The following is a 20,835-nucleotide window of genomic DNA, read 5'->3' as shown; positions in this document are numbered from 1 at the left end:
AGATGGAGTGAATCAAGCGGGCCGCCATCCGGGAAGTTGAAGCATTTGAGTAAGGGTTGGTCGCCGGTAAGGGCCAGTAAGTGCTGCCAGCAGATGAATCAAGAGGTATTCGAAACAAAATTGGTAAGAAATGTCCATTCAAATCGATTTAATGCAGTTGAACAAATTTCAAAACTATATACGTGCCAGATTTGGAAATAATATTTTTGAATCTGGAAGTGTGTTTATGATACCATTATCCATTTGATAAAGGTAGAGTGAACATGCGGGGCTTATTGTAAGTAAAAGTGACCTCGGAGTGGTCGTGAATTACCAGGCATTCTGAAATGGGTCACTGGAGCTGCAATAGAGCTAACACCTTCTAACTCCCGGACTAAACCTGCTTTAATTTAAGGGTAATAAAAAGCAGTTTTCTTCCATAATAACACTGCCGGACAGTGGGGGTTAGATTGTACACACACACACACACACACACAGTATTCTTACTACCAAAAATCAGGCAGCTAGAAATTGAGAAAAGGCTCCAATCGCAAACTACGATACATCTCTGCATGGGAGTAATAAGCGCCAATTGTGTAGTAACACGTGACTGTACCTCTCCTCATGTCATAGTGGAAGATCATGACTCCGACATTCAAATGGCTCAAACATAAACAACATATCTACATGCTCACATATTCACATGGGCCCACAATCACGCAAAAAACAAAAAAAACCTTGTGGAATGCAGCCAGAACCTGCCGAGAGAACGATCCGAGAGCACTGATCATGTGCGAGTTTTTAGAACCGCACTCTCAAAAAATAAATGTTGTCTCCACCACACGACGACGACAGAAACATATGCGCCCGTCACACAACACCATAGTCACACATAGTAGACCGCGCTGTGACCACGGCGATCGCGACTTTTGGCTGGGGGTTATTTTTACTCGAGTGCTTCTCAGCGGTTGCAGTGCTAATAAGCTTCGATAGGCGATCTTTGCCGGACCGACTTTAATTCGAAATTTTCGTGTGAAAATATTTATCCGGATCCGGTACGGTGGTTTCCGGCGTAACGTTCCGAAATGGCCATCGAACAACTCGGGTACAGCGTGTTTTTCATCGCGCTGAGCTGCGCGATCGCGGCAGTTGCCCGACGATTGAATGGCAAATTGTCCAAAGAAGGCCTAGTGAGGGAACTGATCTTTGAGGCCATCGCCGCCGGGGAACTGTGTGCTTGTTGCTTTGAGTTGATCATCGGTATGCGGTTTCTGGTGGACATTTTATGATCGGGTGTAATCGTAGTGTTGATGTATGGATTATTTCCAGTTGCCGACAACTTTGGAGTGGCCACCTATGCGGTGTTCCTGTTCACGCTGACGATTTGGTGGGGATTGCAGTGGGGTAATGCTACAGCATGTCCCTACACCTATATGGAGCAGATCGTGCAAGGTTGGTGTAATGATACTGTTGCATAACAGGCGTGGACCGTTTTAGAAGAGTTCATACAAAGTTAAATTATGTATCTCATAGTGAGGATTAACTATTCACCAAGAAGGGTAAATTTAAATGTCTATCATGCAAATTGGGAGAAGCATTTCGAAACCGACACTTGTGTTGTGATTTTGAGAGAGGATAGGTAGCGAGCATGTGAGAGTGACTGTGAACATAGATCACGTTTTCGCGAGTTTTGTGAGATGCGCGTGCGAGAAAAAGAATCAATTTATTTATGGGAGGCGTGTTAAACAATACCGGGAAGTAATTGATTTCCGGCGTTTCAATTGTTATACCAGAGAGTGATTGAAGTGGAATCAATGGGTTTAGACTTGAACAAGCATCTTTCATAGTACGTTAGGTTAGGTTACTTTACTAAAGAGACTTTCAGCCATTGTCGGTTTCGTCTCTGGGGATCTCTAAGGGAGATCCCGGGAAGGAGGATGGGGCCCCAGAAGGGGGTCCCCCTAATACATAGTTGTTTAAAACAGAGTGTTGTATGCAACCTAGTTTGCTATCATAGTACGTGTTGGCCCAAACACATGTACCGTTATTCTGAGTGATTTTGTACACTATTTTTACTACTAGTAAATACATATTTAGGGGCACAATTAGCAAGATCGCCACCTGGGCAATATGTAAAGTTTACATCGAAAATCTAATTTTTTGGAAATTGCCTAAACGTACCTTTTTTAACATTGATCCTAAGATGTGAGGTTCCAAAAATTGTTTAGAAGTATTCAATAACTATCAAGAAACTGATGAAAATTTGCCTACCAAAAAAAAAAAAAACTCAATGTAATAACAATTGGCAATTAACAACAGGGTAAGTTGCAAATTATTGCACACCATCCAATAGTGCACATTGTTTACTGTGCAGCATTTATCCATGATCATGACGTTTACCGGTCATGATGCCATGTTAATCATTGATTAATTGCTGAATGATAAAAAATATGATTTAGGTATTTGGTATTGGCAATACTATTTTAAATATTGTTGGATTTTTACATTTTTTTTATTTTCCAGCTAATAATCTTCAGTTGTAAAATAAGCTATAACTAGCTTAATATTTAATAAGTTCAGCATTTTTTATAGGATAATGTTCAATATTCTTTTATAGAACAATCTTTTGGTATACATACATCAACCATGTCAAATTTAAAGGAAAACATTACTGTTTAATAATTGGATCATAAGCCTGGTCATGAATCAAGATGGGAAATGTATAGGTGTATAAGTTTATGGCAAAATAAACAATTCCAAAACAAATACGGGCGGATTTGGACAGATTTGGATCTGTTTCATACGACCGGAATGCTGGCCAGAAATGCCTTGCCAAATTGATTTCCTACGCAAGTGAACAATCATTGATGTGAATATCGCGAACAAACACGAGGAGCATTGATTATAGCAAAACTTGCCAAATACAATCATCATAGTTCATTTTAGTAAACAAACTAACACTCTTCCTTGTCACGATGTCTCTGGTAGAACAACATTAATAATAAAAAAAAATCGTTAAAACACTTACCAAACGAAAGCTTATGGTCTCCCCTTTCAAATGAGATTAACCTTCGAAACATTTTTTTTTTATATTTTGGTATGAATTACGGTTGAACTTTTTTTTAAGCTTGCTTTTCAAAGGGTGGTTTGAAAAAAATCAGTGGAACTTATGATTTGGATACAATTTAATCGTAGCAGGCCATGACTCTAAAATACTATCTGTCATATGCATTCTGCGCACGTGGTGTTGTGAACCAACTGGTATTTGTTTCTTGTGAAAAAGTGAACTTTTGTTGTTGTTTGCTGAAAAAAAAGTATGGCTCTATCTAATTAAAAAATATTCAAACGTTTATCTATATACACATATAATTCTAACAGAAAAACTTAAACATCAAACCGAAAAGTCACGAAAAAAATCGTTCGTTGGTGTGCATACTGTGCTTGAAGAAGCTGCATCTTCAACCACTATCAACAAAGGTGGTTGATATTATCGAACAACACTTTCTTCACGATGTTAGATCGATAGGTTGGTATTATCCTACAAAAAATTGTCGAGCATGTTCGTATACAGTTTATTCGTATAGTAATAAGAATAATTCTGATAATACCACGCTGTACAAGTATAAGTACAATTTAAAAGTTGCCACTCGAAACGCTGATATTTGCGCATGCGAGATATGCATTGCTGCAAGAGTGACAATTTCACCTAAATCCAAGGGGAAACGTGGCAGACCCAGCTCCTCGGGTAATGCGAAAAAAAGTGCCAGTTGAGTTTATGTCCATACTGCTATTCGGAAATGGCAAAAGGTAAACGACATACATGTACGAAGACTGTGGCGAAGCGCAATTTGCTCGGCATTGTCCAGAACGCTCAAGATGCTGGAGACCCTGTCGTTGCGAAGTATATGAGGGACAAACCCACGGATGGAGATGGTCAGGTCAGCTCTCTAATCTACACGGACTACCATCCAGCTGGAAATCCGCTATAGCTACTGGTGTTCAGGTGAAAAGGAAACCACATCTGTCCGCTGACGATTTGTTTTTGATAAAAAGAACTTGTGATTTGAGTACCAGACGGACATTACAACTGAGCACCTGTCTAAGGGGCTTAGACATCGAAATCGCCCCCAACGTCTCTTCCAAAATAACAATCCTAAACCAATCACTCCAGCGCTTTTTCGAGGTAGCATTCTATTTGAACGATAGTGAAGAAATGGTTTTGAAGCCAGTCTATTGTAACGACGTGCAAGGATTGATAGAGCATATTAAAGGGTGTCTACGATGAAATTGCCACACACAAAATTGATTAGCGAAATTCGAGTTTTCATCCGATTGCCATCAAATTTTCAGGGATTGAGAAATAACTATTAAACTTCATTTTACCATTTTACTCGTATTTTATTTACAGTACATACGCAAATGCCCGCACCTTGGCCTTAACCCCGGCCATAAGATTCTGCACAACCTGTGAATCAACCGTTTTTTGCATGTAAACCCATACTTTCTTCAGTTCCTCGACTGTCTTCACTACCTTAGGTCGTTTAAGAAGGTGCTGCTTCATAATCGCCCAGTACTTCTAGATGGGGCGGAGCTCCGGAGTGTTGGGAGGGTTGAACATTTTCGGCACGAAATTGACCTTATTGTCCGCATACCACTTCAGCACGTCCTTGGAGTAGTGACATGAGGCCAAATCCGGCCAGAAGATTGTTGGGACGTTGTGGGCCTTCAGGAGAGGAAGCAGCCGCTTCTGGAGGCACTCTTTTATGTACACCTGTCCGTTCATCGTGTCCTGGGTCACGAAAGGTGCACTCCGCTTCCCGCACGTGCAGATGGCTTGCCAAACCAGGAATTTCTTCGCAAATTTGGACATCTTCTGAGTGCGGACATGCTCCGGAACGCTGAACTTATCCTTGGCCGTGAAAAACAGGTTGCCGGGGATCTGTTTGAAGTCGGCCTTCACATATGTTTCGTCGTCCATGATGCAGCATTCAACTTTCGTCAGCATGTTGAGGTACAACTTCCTGGCACGGGTTTTGGCGGACTTGTTCTGCTTCTCGTCGCGATTAGGAGCCTTTTGTACCTTGAACGTTCGAAGCCCAGCCTTAGTTTTGGCCTTCTGGACAAAACTTCGGCTCAGGTGCAGCTTCTTAGCCACATCCCTAACGGAGGCGTTCGGATTTCGGTTGAAGGCCCCAACTACGCGGCTGTGATTTTTGGTGTTGTACGGAATACTTTTTCCTTCACTTCTGGGCTTCCGATCGGTGGTCAACCGTTCCTCGAACCGCTTAATCACTCGCGACACCGTGGAATTCGCGATTCCCAACGTTTTAGCGATGGAACGATGCGAGAGATCCTTGTTCTCGTGATGAATGCGCAAGATTTTATCACGCACGAGCTGTTCTTTCGACTCCATTTCCGCGAGTTTTGATCACAGGACTTTAAAACTTGCAGGATGTAAATAATGCACTATGAACTAAATCCACCCAAATTTTCATTAAATTCTACCCAACGGTTAAAAAGTTAGAGCAATTTCATAGTGTAGCAGTTTCATCGTGGACACCCTTTATATCCAAAAGAGGCGTTGATTTGACAAGCTCGTTCGGTAAAATCGGTGTTGAGGGGCAGTTCTTTTAAAGTGACTCTGTCCATTATCGAAAGATCTCAAACAACGAACTCCAAGTTGAATGAAACACGAAGCCATTGCAAGGATACTGGTTTAAAAATGCTTTTACTGTTAGCAGTTGCTCCTGGAGTCCCCGAGAAATATAAATCTTGCACCTGAACAATTTCAAGTGCTTTGTTGCCGGGGATTTGAACATTGTCAACCTCCTTAGTGGAATAATGGGACACAGTTCAACATTTCCTTGTTCTTATTGTACCGCACCGAAGAATAATCTTTTTGCAATACAGCTGCACAGTCTCGAACTCTCGGAGATATTCGTCAGTGGCATGGAAAAGCCAGGGGTCAGCAAATAAACTGGTGAGAAACTTTTTCAATTATATTGATGAGTCATTGCTGTGCGGATAATCTGACGACCAAATCATAAGCCTCTGTCCACCGCCTTCCTTACACATTACGCTTGGAACTATAAATGCAATCTACAAGAAGGTGGAATCCATTGATTCAGATACTGCTATGGATTGAGCAAGTAACAGTAGCTGCCAACGTCACAGAAAGTACGGATTAACCGGACAAAATTGCCTCAAACTGCTGCAAAATCGACATATTTTGCAATCTGATGGAACCTTGAACTTGCTAAGAACTGAAAGTAATCTTATCCTTATTTCAATTACCATTTTATAATGCTAAATTATATTGTAGGCACTCGATCAATTTGATCTTGTCTACAAGGGTTGTTTTTCAAGAAAATCTATGTGAAGATTACCTAGAAAAGGTTGAGAACTTTTCTAAGACGTCGATTACAGCAAGCTTACCTAATAGCTCCAAATTCCATATTTTACGATACCATGTCCCAAAATTTTGTAAAATAACTGGAAGTGGTGTGAGCAAATATGGTGAGCAAGCCAGTGAAACTGTACATTTCGATTTGCAAATTGTATGGAATCGTATCAAGGCTCCAGAAACCTCTGAAGTATGTGATCGGCAGCGTCTTCGTGCTGTAATGATGTACAATAGTGGACATTTGTAAACTGTTAATTATTTTTAGTTATATTTTAAGCAATCCTTGTACACCATTGAATACAATGAGTAAAAATTAATATTAACTGAAACATTTCTTTTTTAATATCACAAATTTAAAAAAAAATCTAAATATTTGTCATGGCTACCTAGATAACCGTAGAAATGACTAATGCGATATCCATAAGATTCAAATCACAAAGGAAAAATGTTTAAAAGTAATGTTTTGAAGAAAAAAAAAATGTTCTAGACCCCCCGATAGAACATTTCGAGGTAAGTCTCATTTGAAAGGGGAGAGCATGAGCTTTCGTTTGGTGAGTGTTTTAGCGATAGGGTTAACTACCCCATTTCCGGCCTATTAAGCACAACCTGCACTTAGTTTTTCTTAATCTAGCGCAGTTTAGCACCAAACGGAATGTTATTATTACTGATGGCTTTCAAATTTATTTGCCTTTCCGTTCGTACCGTAAGATTTGATAAAGAGAAACTAATCGTTGAGATATTGTCAAAAGTCTTACACTGCTTCTTGACGCCAAACTCGGCCTACGGATTCTAAACTCAGCCTAATGCATTGAAACGCCATTGAATCGCCAATGAATTCACTTTGGCCTATCGGATGATGATAAAAAAATGATTCGGTCGTAGCGCTTCTTTTGTTTTTGGGAATAATGGGTGCAAACCTTCATATCACGCGTTCTCATTGACTTCGTTCCGTAGCTTATAAACTAAAGTATCGTACCAAACGCATAATTGACTTGCTAACTCTGAAATCATGGATTTATTTGAAGTTTTCTGCTCGATAGGCCCAAAATTGGCGATTAGGCCGAAGTAGTTCTCTACCCTACTGTTTTTTTATATTAATCCCCCTTATTCTGCGAGTCACGTAACTCTCTGTCACCGGTGAGGTGACAATTGTCACCTCGTGTGAGGTGACTCTCCATGTAAATCAAATGGAGAGTCACCTCACACGAGGTGACTATTGTCACCTCACCGGTGAGAGAGAGTCACGTGACTCGCAGAATAAGGGGGAATGTTTTCTACCAGAGACACCGTGTGTGTATTAGGCGCCTAGGTTCTGTATTATGTAATTGTCAATTTGGATAACGCCTAAAGGTATGCAACACAATAATAATAATAGGCGCGTGCTTAGCTGTGCAACAATTGGCACACCCTCAAACCATTTTAAGTTTGGTTTGTTACAATTTGAAATTATTTTTTCGACGTGGTGCTGGTATTTTGTTTAGATAAACTAAATAATTAAATTCTTCAAACTAAAAAAAATATCATATAAAAACAATTTCTGCTATGGGTACACGTCTTGCCCAAAATTCAAAATTTTACATACATTGTATTACATTAACAGACCTTTTTACATACATTGTATTACATTAACAGACCTTTAAGATCTAACGTAGACAATGTTTCAATGTATTAATTGCAGTTATTACATTTAAAACTGATGTCATCCTTAGGATGGCCATGTTACCCCGTCGACCCCTACTTGTGATGTTCGTGTAATTTGGCCAAAATTGAATCAAAACACAGTTCTTTTATTTGCCACTATCAAAGGTCCTTAAATCACGATAAATCGGTTGGTGATGGCTTCATATACGGCGATGTCCCCATTTTCCTCAATCTTAACATTGTTCTGAGCATATCCTTGTATAATTTACTGTTACTCAAGATCTGATGGGCAATACAGAGCATTTTATAAATTAATAATGCCTGGAAATCAAATTCACCTACTTCACAATGATTGCGTTGGAGTTTGTGATCTATTTTACCCAAATTCCCCCTGTACTGCATGACCATGTTTTAACTGTATAGAATACTAATATAGCTATCAAAAATAAACTTACTAAGCATTGTTAAAGTGCCATTGGTTTGATCTGTTATAGAACGTGAGAAAATACTTTGCCGAATTCCTCTTGTACACAAATTAATACGAAAAATGGGTACGAATCAATTTTTGGAAGTTCTTAGTAGGTAGTTGATTTGAACTATGCAGCCAATATGATCAAATACACGCAATAAGACTGTCAATTCTTGAATTTTGATATACAACGTGAAAGCTTCAGGTTCATGATAGGTTTTAGCCATTTGCCCCAAGTACGCCGAAACAATTCCGGATGTGCCTTCAGTTGCACTAGACTTTCAATATAATCGCAAACAGTTGAGATTTGATCTATCGCATTGCTTCTAGTTTAGGTTTGATCTCTTCTCTGGGGACATCTGGGACATTTCTGGATGTGGCACCATGACTCTGAGCGTAATGAAACTGATCCAACTATCAGGACCAACACCAAGGCTTACGTCCAAACAAACTATTGAGTCAATCAAGCTGAGAGGATGTTAGCAAAGGCAAGAAAATGAACATTTTTCAAGATAAATAACTTGAAAATTGAAAACGATTGACTCAGCACCACTCGTCCGCACCTAGGGGCAGTTAACTGACTTCTTTTAGTTTTTTTGGTTAAGGGTTTTAACCAGATAACGGTAATTCATCCCGGTTTACTTTAGTTGTTATTATATATATCTATATCTATGTTTCCTATGTTCTATGTTGTTGTTATATATATCTATATCTATGTTTCTTGTTGTATATTTTCCCTCTTCGCGTGTTACATTTTCACAGTGGTACCATTCGAACGGTACGTCTGCCTCTTGTTTCACGCAAATTCGAATCCATTTACTAGGGAACTTTTGGAATCGATAAAAAAAGTGATTATCAGCATAACGGTTGCTACTCTGTTATTGCTAGATCAGCTGTAATTATCCAGAGAAACAATAGACGATGCTTGGGTATCCTACTAGTCCTCTAAACTTTTACTCTACACCGGGATGTTGGGTAAGAAGGTTCGGTTTGCAGCAGGGTTCGTTTTGGTAAACAATAAGCTGAATTGGTGTCCTAACGATCATATAACACGAAGGAGCTTGGGATTGAATCCACGGTCTTCTGCTCAGTAAACGTTTACCACTAGGCAAACGAGCTCATTTTAATCATCGAGTTGCTGTTATTACCATGTAGTGCATGCATTAAGGGCCATGCAAAAGTTTCAAAGCTTATGAACTTTAATGAATTTACAGGATAATACTGTGGAGCATTCTAAGGTAATTGCAAAGAGAATTCATAGAGAGTTCTGACTAAGTTCTGACTACAAAGTAATTTTGTGGAGGCTTTTCTCAGAGATTTTTAACGAGAACTGAAAGTGAATTCTAAGGAGAACTCCAAGGTAGTTGTAAGTAGAATTCAAATAGAAGATGGATAATCCCAAAGATATTCTGTAAAAAATTCAATGAAAAATCTGACGGTAATTCTAAAATTACTCTTAGGAGTATTTCAAAGAAGTTTTGATGAAAGGTTTAAAAGTTCACCCGTGCACTCGTTTATTGTTTCTACCCAGTGTAGATAAATTGCGGTTGTTTTGAAAATCTTCGCTGTTAGGAGTGAAATAAACAAATGAGTTCATTGTCCATCGAAGGAATACGCGTTTGTTGATATTCATCAACGATTGAGTTTCCAACCCAAAATTGTCAAAATCGGAAACGATCATAAAAAGCAAAAAAAATCATATTCGTTTTGCCATAAATGTATATTTTGAATATTATCCATTGCAGAGTCTAAAGCCTCGATAATTATCATCAATTGTGCAAAAGACAATAATATTCCATCGAACTGATTTTTTTTTTAAATCATTATTATATAGATTTTTAGCCGAAGGCAAGTTTACCTCTTGATCGATCTGAGTGAAAAAAGCAACATAACACGTTCCACAACGGTATATTTGTGTAAAACGAAAATAATCAAGATGATTATGAATATTGATATGATAACATAACAGGCGATAATGAATACGCATCTTTGAATGAACAAAAACAATTGTTGACTTCGAAACTCAGCGGTTGCCTTGATCAAGAGGATGTTATCATGTCAAAATTCAAATTCATGTAAGTAGTTGGTTTATCTTTCATTTTCAGCTTATTTGAGTGTAGAAGAAACCGGCGCCGGTGGTGTAGTGCCGGGACGGGACTTGACAATCCAGCTTCTCACTCTTCTTAATGTTTTTGATGAATGCCCGTCGAAAACTAGTGCATGGTGTTTGACGGAGTTGACCAATGATGCCAGGATTGCAAAATATTTTTTTCTATTTTAATTTGAATTTGATTCGGAGTTTCTACCGCAGTTTAGCACCTTGTACATCATTTTTTCTTAACACAATAAAAACAACCAGAAACAAACAAGAATATCCATCTCTTAAAGCACGCCGTGGACCCTATTTTCCAACTTTCCTTTCGCAAATATAAACAGTTAACAACGCCATTGACGTCAACATTGATTCCTGCATCACTGCCAGCCAGATTGATGTGATCCCTCTGTTCTTTTTATTCCACGATTGCTACTGTCAAATCGACCAATCAGCAACTGACTCGGATTTGACAGCAAATTGGCTTGAAATCGCTACCCGATTTTCAAGTCCCGTCCCAGGTGTAGTGGTAAGCGTGACTTCTTTCGCATCCCAATGCACACTGGGCCAGGAATGCAATCTAGCGCAGCAAAATTAATAACACCGAAACGAAGCATTTCCGCGACTTGGTGTCTTCGGCAAAGTTTCTCATCATAATAAGGACCATCTATTGACATAAACAAATAGTTCAAAACTCTTCCGCAAAGATGGCGCCACAATCTAACTTCTTTCTCTGGCGTTTTGGAGACTTAATGTCTTGTGCAAAGTTGTTCATCTTGACAAAATAACCAACTCTTTCGAAGATGTAAAATTTCCACAGCCTACTGGTTCTGAGTTATAAAAAGTTAAAGAAAAAAAATGTCGAAAATATGGTTTTTTCTTTCTGTTTTGTTTTTATTGCTTACAACCAGGCTTGCTTCCACTCACTTGCTATAAAAACATGATTTTCTGAATTTTGAAATCAATAGATGTTATAATCATATTTTGTACTTGTTATATACAAGAAGAGGTTGAAAGGCAAGTGTTTGACACATGAAACCTGTCAAATTTGCTTTCAGATAGTCACAATCAGCGATTTTACGACTCGCGAGCGCTCACTCTGAGTGAACGCTCACGAATCATAAAATCGCTAATTGTAACACTCTGGTAGCGAAATTGACAGATTTTATGAGTCAAAAACTTGCCTTTCAACTTCTTCTTGTATCTAACAAGTACAAAATATCATTATAACATCTAATGATTTCAAAATTCAGGAAATCATTTTTTTATAGCAAGTGAGTGGAAGCAACCCTGCTTACAACCATATAATCTTTTATTTTCCTCTTATGCAAATGCATCAAATAAATAACTTTTGTGAAGAAACATACTGGTTTAAGCTTCAAATTAAAAAAAAAAACCGAACAGAACAGAGACCGACGTTAAATTAAGGAAAGAAGAAGAAGAGTATAAAAGAAATGATTTTTATCAGCACTGACACCAGATGTTAAAAAGAGCAGGAACTTTGGTGGTGAAACATTGATGGTTTGGAGAGCATTTTCCATTCCAGGAAAGCTTCCATTGGTGTGAATTTCAACAAAAATTAAGTAAGAGGATTGCATAAAAATGTTGAACACGGCGAGTAATTGATAAGTCCTGACTTTGTTTTCCAACAAGATAATGCTGCAATCCACAACTCAAAACTGACTAAGGCGTGGCTTTCTGATACAAACATAGATGTTGTCGAGTGGCCAGCATATTCTCCGGATCTTAATCCCTTAACAAATCCTTTGGTCTATATACTTGTTCGCGCGTTTACAAAAATGGTAAACAATTCGATAACGTAAGCATGCTCAAACGTCGAGTTCGAGAACACTGGGAGCAAATTAAGCAAGAAAATTCTTGAAAAACGGATTTTGTCCATGAGAACGCGACTGATTGAAGTTATCCGAAACAATGGCTCATACACACATAGCTAAGTACTCCTTGAAGTTGTATTTTGATAAATAAATCTTTTTTTCGTTTTCTATTGTTGTAATGCAAATGAACCCAAAATTCAAAATAATTTTATTCTGATTTGATCTTTCACTTATTTCAGATCATTTTATTGGAAGTAATTTAGATTATGGTTAATTATTGTTCTGAAATAATAAAAAAAAGTGATGGTGCTATTTTTTGTTTCGGTGAGTGCTGGAAATTCAAGTGTTGCCAGCGAAAACATGGCATCATTTAAGTCGCATGCACAATACGTAGAAACGTCTGTGTGACTTGAGTTATTGTGTGTATTTCCTCTAACCCCCACTGGCCGGCAGTGTTATTATGCAAGAACTATCTCTACAATGTCACATTTATGGTCATTGTAGACAGCTTTAGTCCGGGAGTTAGAAGGTGATAGCTCTATTGCAGATTCAGCAACCCATTTCAGAATGTCTGGAGAGTCACGCCCATTCCGAGGTTACTTTCACTTATAATAAGCCCCGCATGTATGCATCACCGTTATCAAATGGATATTGGTGATACATACACACACCGTTCGAAAAATTCATGTAAATTTCTGCAACATATAGCGCACATACAATTAACGCTAGATTTGGCATAAACTTACGCGATATTTCATGTAAATTTAAGCGCAATATCGCACAAATTAGCAATATTGTATGCAAGATTGTAAACGATTTAGATGTTTATGCCAAGTATAGCTCAACATTAAACGAAGGGAGATTTTATGCGATAGTTAAAATTCAGATTTTTTTTCTGTGCACTTCTAGGTTCGAAAATATTCTTTTCAACCCTGGCATGTATTTAGTTTAATTTTGATATTTAATTTGTAAACAAAAATTTGGACAGCTTCACCATATTCTGCTCTTCCACCGCCGTTAATTACTTCCTTTGAAATCCCTTGGACTTTTTCTCGTATTTCATTCCGTGCTTCACCGGCAATTTCCTCCGTAGATCGTCCGTGGTTGGTTGGTTCTAATATGATTCCGCCTTTTTTGATCGGTTTGATGTCCACCATATGTTATTGAACTGCCATGGTGATCTGGGACGAGGATCACGTCCAAAGTCGCTGGTCCACCGAGCGCTCCGTGTGCGAAAGGAGAATGAAAGAAATACGAAAGGGATCAGTTTCAAGAAGTGACAGTTTCAAGAAGTGACAGTTTCAAGAAGTGACAGTTTCATCAGATTCCCCAACTAACCATACTCAAGCAAAGTAAGAATATACAAGCTATATTGCGACTATATGGTTACTTGGGTACTCATATAGACGTCAGAATGGTTCATCGGTTGCGAAGTGAAATATTTTTGAAAGTGATGCGTAATATTTCTCAATGTTTTGATTTTATCCTAACGTTACCTCAATGTTATATCACAGATAAGCAGACACAACACATTGAACATTTATCATTGTAAACCCTACCGCCATCTGTCGTATACACTATGATGGGCAATACACTCAACAGATGGTTGTAGTGTGTAAACGTCAAACGCTAGGGAATTGATTATGTGCACCACAAGTGGCAGTACTACCAACTAAGAAACATTTAAATTGACCGTTATTTTGATGAACGTTTGAAGAGTGTTATGTCTGCTTGTCTGTGATCATACCTTCACTATCGCAAATTCGGGTAATCTGCGAAAGTACTTGCATTTTTCTCAGGCACTTTTGATCTAACTGCAATTACTCTCTCATACTCGAAATGTGCCACGACCAAATTGGCACAACGACGCCCTATACGCTCTCTGATCGAAGCGCAGGGTCTGATTTATTGTTTTACCCAAAATAGCATATTTTTCATCGTTTTTTAATGTTTCTTTAAAAACCTGTACATTTTCCGTTGAAGTCCGGGAAAAACCTGGAAAACTGAGGGAACCTTATTTAGATAAATGAGTAGACACTAGGGTTGTTCAAAATATAGATTTTGCTCCACCAAGCTCAATCGATTCTAAATCAGGTCCTGATAGTTCTCCCAAAATTTGAGATTATTTGGATGCGAACTCATACTGCACTCTCCCTGCGAATTTTATATGGGAAAAGAATTTTTTTTCTCATCGTCCTACCGCTTCACCATAATGATTTACGGAAATGTTTGCTATCTGGTCTTATGTGAAATTTTATCAGTTACAATGTTGCTAGAACTTTGATTAGGATTTTTTGCTCTATTCTTCGCGCCACACCAATTTTGTCTGATGAGCTTTTTATGGAGCATGTCCGAAGAATACCATCTTATTGATTAATTAATAACTAATTATCCTGATAAAATGAGGTCTTGAGCAAAGTTACAGCTGATAAAATTTTACAATTATACACATTTACATTATTATATATAGCAGACTGTGTTGTAGATCATTACATCGAAGGGCTAGAACGATGAAAACAAAAAGTTCACTTTTCCCATAGTAATTTCCATATAAACTTCAAAGGGCCAATGCAGTATGAGTTCGCATCCATTGAGGGGGCAAAACGAATATTTAGAACTACCCTAGTAGACACCCTGTATAAGAGATTGTCAGCTTCCTCTAATCTATACCAGTTAGATAGCTGTGTGTCGAGTACAATGACACAGAAGTCTGTCCTGGAGAAACTATCGAATGGACGGGAAATCAAACCCACCTACTCCAGCATGATTTATGACCGCATATTACATAGGGTTAACTACCCCATTTCCAGTCTATTAAGCACAGCCCGCACTTAGCCTTTCTTAATCTAGCGCAGTTTAGCACCATACGGGATGTTATTGTAACTGATGGCTTCCAAATTTATTTACCTTTCCGTATGTACCGTAAGATTTGATAAAAAGAAACCAATCGTTGAGATATTGTCAAAAGTCTAACACTGCTTCTTGACGCCATACTCGGCCTACGGATTCTAAACTCGGCGAAGCGCATTGAAACGCCATTGAAACGCCAATGAATTCACTTCGGCCTATCGGATGAAGATAAAAATTGATTCGGTCGGAGCGCTTCTTTTGTTTTTGGGAATGATGGGTGCAAACCTTCATACCACGCGTTCTCATTGACTTCGTTCAGTAGCTTATTAACTAAAGAATCGTACCAAACGCATATTTGACTTGTTAACTCTGAAATCATGTATTTATTTGAAGTTTTCTGCTTGATAGACCCAAAATGGGCGATTAGACCGAAGTAGTTCTCTACCATATTGCTATAAATAAATCTTTTTGTTTATTCCAGGCGAAGTGGACTTCAGAGAAGCTGCCTTGAAGATTTGGGCTCAGCTGATGGGCGGATGCTGCGTGTATCGTTATGTTCAACTGTACTGGTGGCTCGAATTGGCTGAAACCCACGAGGGCAGAGCTTTCGAAGAGTGCTCCGCTGATTTGAAGGTTCGTTGAACTATTTAAGAAATGCTAAGGTTATTCTAATACAAAACTTCTTCAACGTTCCAGGTGAACCTATATCTGGGAGCTTTCATCGAAGGTTTGGCCACCCTGTGCTGCCGTTTGGCTTCCAAGGTGATCTCCGAGAAGGATGCCAAGTTTGGCTCATTCATTGATTCTTTCATTGGAACCAGTTTGGTCGTGGCAGCTTTCAACTATTCCGGCGGATACTTCAATCCGGTTCTGGCCACCGCACTGAAGTGGGGTTGTGCCGGAAATTCCGCTCTCGAGCACATCATCGTCTACTGGATAGGATCGTGCGTCGGGGCTGTGCTGTCGGTGCCACTGTTCAAAACCGCCACCTTCAAAAATCTATTTCTTGCCGATAAGGTTAAAGCCGAGTAAGAAGGTAAACTAAGCTCGAAGGTGCCGTTTTGAATGCGGTTCTTGAAAACAACCACGAAAATATTCTAGTCACAGAATGTCGAAATTCGAACCCCATGTTAATTTATTTCTAACTCGCAATGTGCATTTCCGTCCCAAAATGTCTGAATTCCAACTGGTGTTACAATGAAATTGACCACGTACCCGAAATCTAGGCATTGTAGCAAATTGTAAAAATCGAAATCAACCGAATTATTTTCCACCCTGAGCTGATGAGTTCAACTTGATATCCGAAATCCGAACTTCGAACAACGGCGACCTTGGCCCTGTCAAAATTCCAAACCTCCAAAAAGTTCATCGTAAATTACACCCATCGATGCCAAAATTCTTCAGCTGTAACTCTACTCCATGACAATCAGGTCATGTACGTGGGCAAATTAGTTCGCACTTTACATGTACAACGGCCCATTGTTCCTATCAGCGGGCGGCGCCTTTGCCCAGTCGAACTAGCGTACCTATCAGGAAGCAGAACATTTTCCTGCAGCGCATGCCACGATGGAGGTTCAAAAGTTCTGATAAACCTCTGCAAATTCCATATAAATACTTAAGTTTTAGCAAATTTAATGCCAGTTCTAGTTTTACTGCAAATCGAAGTTTATTATCAAGAAATGCGACTTTCCAATGCAATCTCGTTCCTTTTGGCGCTCGCCTTCACCAGTCACGTGTATTCGAAGCAGCTGTTCAGAAACATGGAAACGTTCGATTTCGAAAGCAACGAAATCGTGGAACACAGCGACGACGCCATAAGATCGAATCGGTCGAATGTGGAGCGAATCAATTTAACCCTTCCCGGAACGAAATGGTGCGGCCCGGGTAATGTAGCTGACGACTACGATGATTTGGGCAAGCACGAGGACGAGGACAAGTGCTGCCGAGAGCACGACCATTGTGATAACATTGCTTCCGGTGAGGAGAAGTACGGTTTGAAGAACGACGACTATTTCACCAGGTAGGGTCGCTTTTAGTTAAAATTTTCCACCAAATATAGACTAAACACATATGTGCGTGCCTTCGGTAGACTTCACTGCAAGTGTGACCGAGACTTCCAGCAGTGCTTGAAGCAGATCAACACAACTCTCTCGAATCGTTTGGGAAGCTTTTACTTTGCGGTCCGAGATAAGTGCTACAAGAAACAGCATCCGATTGTGGAGTGTGGTGAAAAGAAGAACATGTAAGAAGCTTTGTTGCATTCTTTTTAATAAGTATGGAGTAAGATTCCAATGAGTTAATCTGTTTCCCAGGCTGTTCTTGAGGCGATGCACCCGGTACGTGCTGGATAGTTCAAAGGATCGCCAATGGCAGTGGTTCGATTTGCCATTCTATGATGACAATATGATCAACGATTTCTACTGAACATTGGATGATTGCTCAATAAAATTAACCGAAGAGGAACGAACTTTGTGGTTTTATATTAATTTATACAGAAGGACCCGAGCATCGATATTAGAAATTGAAAGAAGCTACACGCTACTAAATATATCTGTAAAATGATGCTTATAACGATTGACGATGGTCGAAATGGGGAAATATAGTCAACAATTAGATAGTGGTGGGCTTTTGTGTCTGCTGGATCACCTTAGAAGGTGTGTTCCGAAGAGCGGGGATATACACGAGTGGTACGATTTTCAGTAGTAGTAAAATTCTTCTTTATGTTGATTTATTATGTGGTTTACAATTGCTAATACAGGGCAAGAAGTTAGCCAGAAGGGCTCTTCATCTTTGGTGAACTTTTTGATTTTGTGTTGTACATGTTGTGTTTTACTGTGTAATGTTTTTTAAATTTTCTTCTTGTGAATTATGTTGTTTGAATGTATTAATTTGTTATTCTACCTACTTAACCTAACGTAACCTAACTTGCCAGATCCCTGACGATCTGTTGATCGGATCGCCTACAGCAATCTCTGAACCTTGCGATGGAGTCAGCTCTCCGTAACTCCAGTGTCTGAAGACCAGCCAGGCGGTGGACCTCAGAATTTCTAGTCCACGGGGGACTGTTAAGGATCATCCTCAGGATTTTGTTTCGGATCCTTTGGAGTTTGAGGTGATGGCATTTGGCGCAACTCTCCCAGATTGGCATCCCGTATTCTATTAAGGGAAGGATGATTTGTTGACCTCCTGCCCTGATAACAGGGTAGACCTCCTGTTCATGAGTGGATACAATGATCTTATCGAGATGTTGCACTTGGTTTTGGTTTTGTTAACGTGCTCCCTGAAAAGAAGCTTGCTGGCTAGGTACACGACCTCTTTGGACCATTCCACCACTTAGCCGTTTAAGCAGATCTTATTATTTTCAGTCGGAACAAGTCTGGGAGATTTTGAGTGTGGAAAGATGATGACCCGGGTTTTTTTTTCCGCGTTGATACGGATCTTCCAGCTGTTGAAATATTCAGACAGGACGTCCAGGCCTCTCTGAAGTTTGGCAGTCAGAGCTCCGATGACCCTGCCCTTGTAGACGATTGATGTGTCATCTGCGAACAGAGAGAACGATCCACCATCAGGGAGATCCGGCATATCGGAGGTGAACAAGTTGAATAGAATGGGACCAAGGATGCTTCCTTGTGGAACCCCGGCACCGATGTTGAAAGCATCCGATGTGATGGTACACAGAAAAAAATTCTGAATTTTAACTATCGCGTAAAATCTCTCTTCGTATAATTTTGAGCTATACTTGGCTTAAACAGTGAAATCGTTTGCAAACTTGTTTACAATATTGCTAATTTATGCGATATTGCGCTTAAATTTACACGAAATATCACGTAAAATTATGCCAAATCTAGCGTTAATTTTATGTGCGCTATATTTCGCAGAAATTTACTTGAATTTTTCGAACGGTGTAATCAGAGAGACTTGGAACGTCCTATCCGATAAATAGTTGTTTATTATCTTCACTAGGAAGATTGGAAGTCCGTACTGCTGCAATTTGAACACCAGGCCATCATGCCAGACATTGTCGAACGCTTTTTCAACGTCCAACAACGCCATGGCAGATGTTTTCCGTCTGAGAATGTTTGTCACTCGAGTCAGCTGGTGGACGGTCGAACGACCTTTCCGAAAACCAAACTGTTCCTCGAGTAACGAGTTGTTTTCTTCGGCACATGTTAGGAGCCGGTGGTAGACTGCTCTTTCGAAAAGTTTTGATAAACCTGAGAGAAGGCTGATTGGTCGATAACTTGAAGGACCTTCCCAGGTTTCCGGATGGGTATGACTTTAGCTGACTTCCAACACGAGGGGAAGTAGCCAAGTCTGAGGCACTGATTAAAAATCAGTGCCAGATGGTTGTAGAATCTGGAACTCAAGTGTTTGAGTTCCAGATTCAGGATGTTTTCGAAACATGGAGCCTTCATGTTTTTAGATGATTTGATAAAGGCCAACAGTTCGTCAGCCGTAATCTCAGATTTCTCTGGAAAAATGTTAGGAATCTGATGAAGATTGGTTGCATTTTCAGCAACCTCAGATTCATGAGGGCTGACGATGTTTTGTCCGAGATTATGGGAATTGACGAAGTGTTGACCTATCGCGGCAGCCTTCTCTTCAGGAGTTATCAGATGAACCACTGGGTCGCCGGGACGATCCAGTGGGGTCAGTGGTGGAATGGGTCTTGGTTTATTTTTAAGGATTTTCGTTAGTTTCCAGGGCTTTGCACAATCTGGGAGAGAGCGGATCTTGTTAGCAAAATCTTGATTTCTGAGGTCCACCATCCTGGCTTGGATGGTTTTTGTAAGACGATTGCAATGGGTCTTCAAGACACGTAAACCAGAACGCTGGTATTGCCTTCGGATGGAGTTACGGAGTCTGATGAGATCTTTGGTAATTCTATCAAGGCTCAGAGTATTGCTCACCTGTCTGGATACTGGCACGTGTTGTTCTCTGGCCCGGGATATCGCCTCCTTGATGGAACGCAGACACCGGTCAACGTCTTCGGGCGTCTCCGGAAAAGCACCGTAGTCGACAGTAGAGTCGACACAGTGTTGGAACTGCTCCCAGCTGACACGATGATAGTTGCGTCGGGAAGCTTGGATTCGGTAGACGGATAAGCCTACTTCGGCCACCACCGGATAGTGGTCCGAACTCAGCTCCTGATGGGTCACAGGTAGCGAGATGTTGTCTCCCATGTTGCTGATGAAGATGTCTATCGTGGAGTGAACACCATACCGGCTCAACCGGGTGGGACAGTCCGGCGCTAATATGGCGTAGCGAGCCTCTTCCAGGTCGTCGTTCAGGATGGTGCCGTTTTGGTTGCGTCGACTGTTGCCCCAAGCCTGGTGTTTGGCGTTCAGGTCGCCAGCGATGATGTACTTTTCGCGCCGTCGATTTAGTTTGATGATGTCCCTCCGCAGGTCTGTTGCCGACCCGTCCCTGATGGTGACTTGCTTGGGGTAGTAGGTCGCAATTACGATGTTCAGGAAGTGCGTCCAGATTTTGGCTTCGCCGATGACATTGAAATCATGGCACGTAACTTTGAGACGATGGCGGAAACGTACATCAGACCCAACCG

At 40.1% G+C, this 20,835-nt stretch overlaps 2 protein-coding genes across 2 annotated transcripts; both read left to right on the top strand.

The window, feature by feature from the left end:
* The first annotated feature begins 883 nt into the window (after positions 1-883).
* On the top strand, positions 884-16,341 carry AQP (aquaporin). The gene is made up of 4 exons (XM_065229175.1): positions 884-1,239; positions 1,309-1,431; positions 15,751-15,902; positions 15,966-16,341. The coding sequence occupies exons 1-4, from the start codon at positions 1,065-1,067 to the stop codon at positions 16,299-16,301; spliced, it is 786 nt and encodes a 261-aa protein (XP_065085247.1). The 5' UTR covers positions 884-1,064; the 3' UTR covers positions 16,302-16,341.
* A 587-nt stretch (positions 16,342-16,928) lies between these two features.
* Positions 16,929-17,710, top strand: LOC135707357 (phospholipase A2-like). The gene is made up of 3 exons (XM_065229173.1): positions 16,929-17,289; positions 17,359-17,511; positions 17,582-17,710. Exons 1-3 carry the CDS (start codon positions 16,949-16,951, stop codon positions 17,691-17,693), a joined length of 606 nt encoding a protein of 201 aa, XP_065085245.1. The 5' UTR covers positions 16,929-16,948; the 3' UTR covers positions 17,694-17,710.
* The last annotated feature ends 3,125 nt before the right edge of the window (positions 17,711-20,835 follow it).

This window comes from Ochlerotatus camptorhynchus, unplaced genomic scaffold (assembly GCF_037179485.1).
Source record: "Ochlerotatus camptorhynchus isolate MF236.1 unplaced genomic scaffold, CSIRO-AGI_Acam_v1.1 ptg000308l, whole genome shotgun sequence".
NCBI lineage: Eukaryota > Metazoa > Arthropoda > Insecta > Diptera > Culicidae > Ochlerotatus > Ochlerotatus camptorhynchus.
Note: the sequence above shows the minus strand (reverse complement) of the source record. Positions and strands in the feature narration are given on the sequence as shown.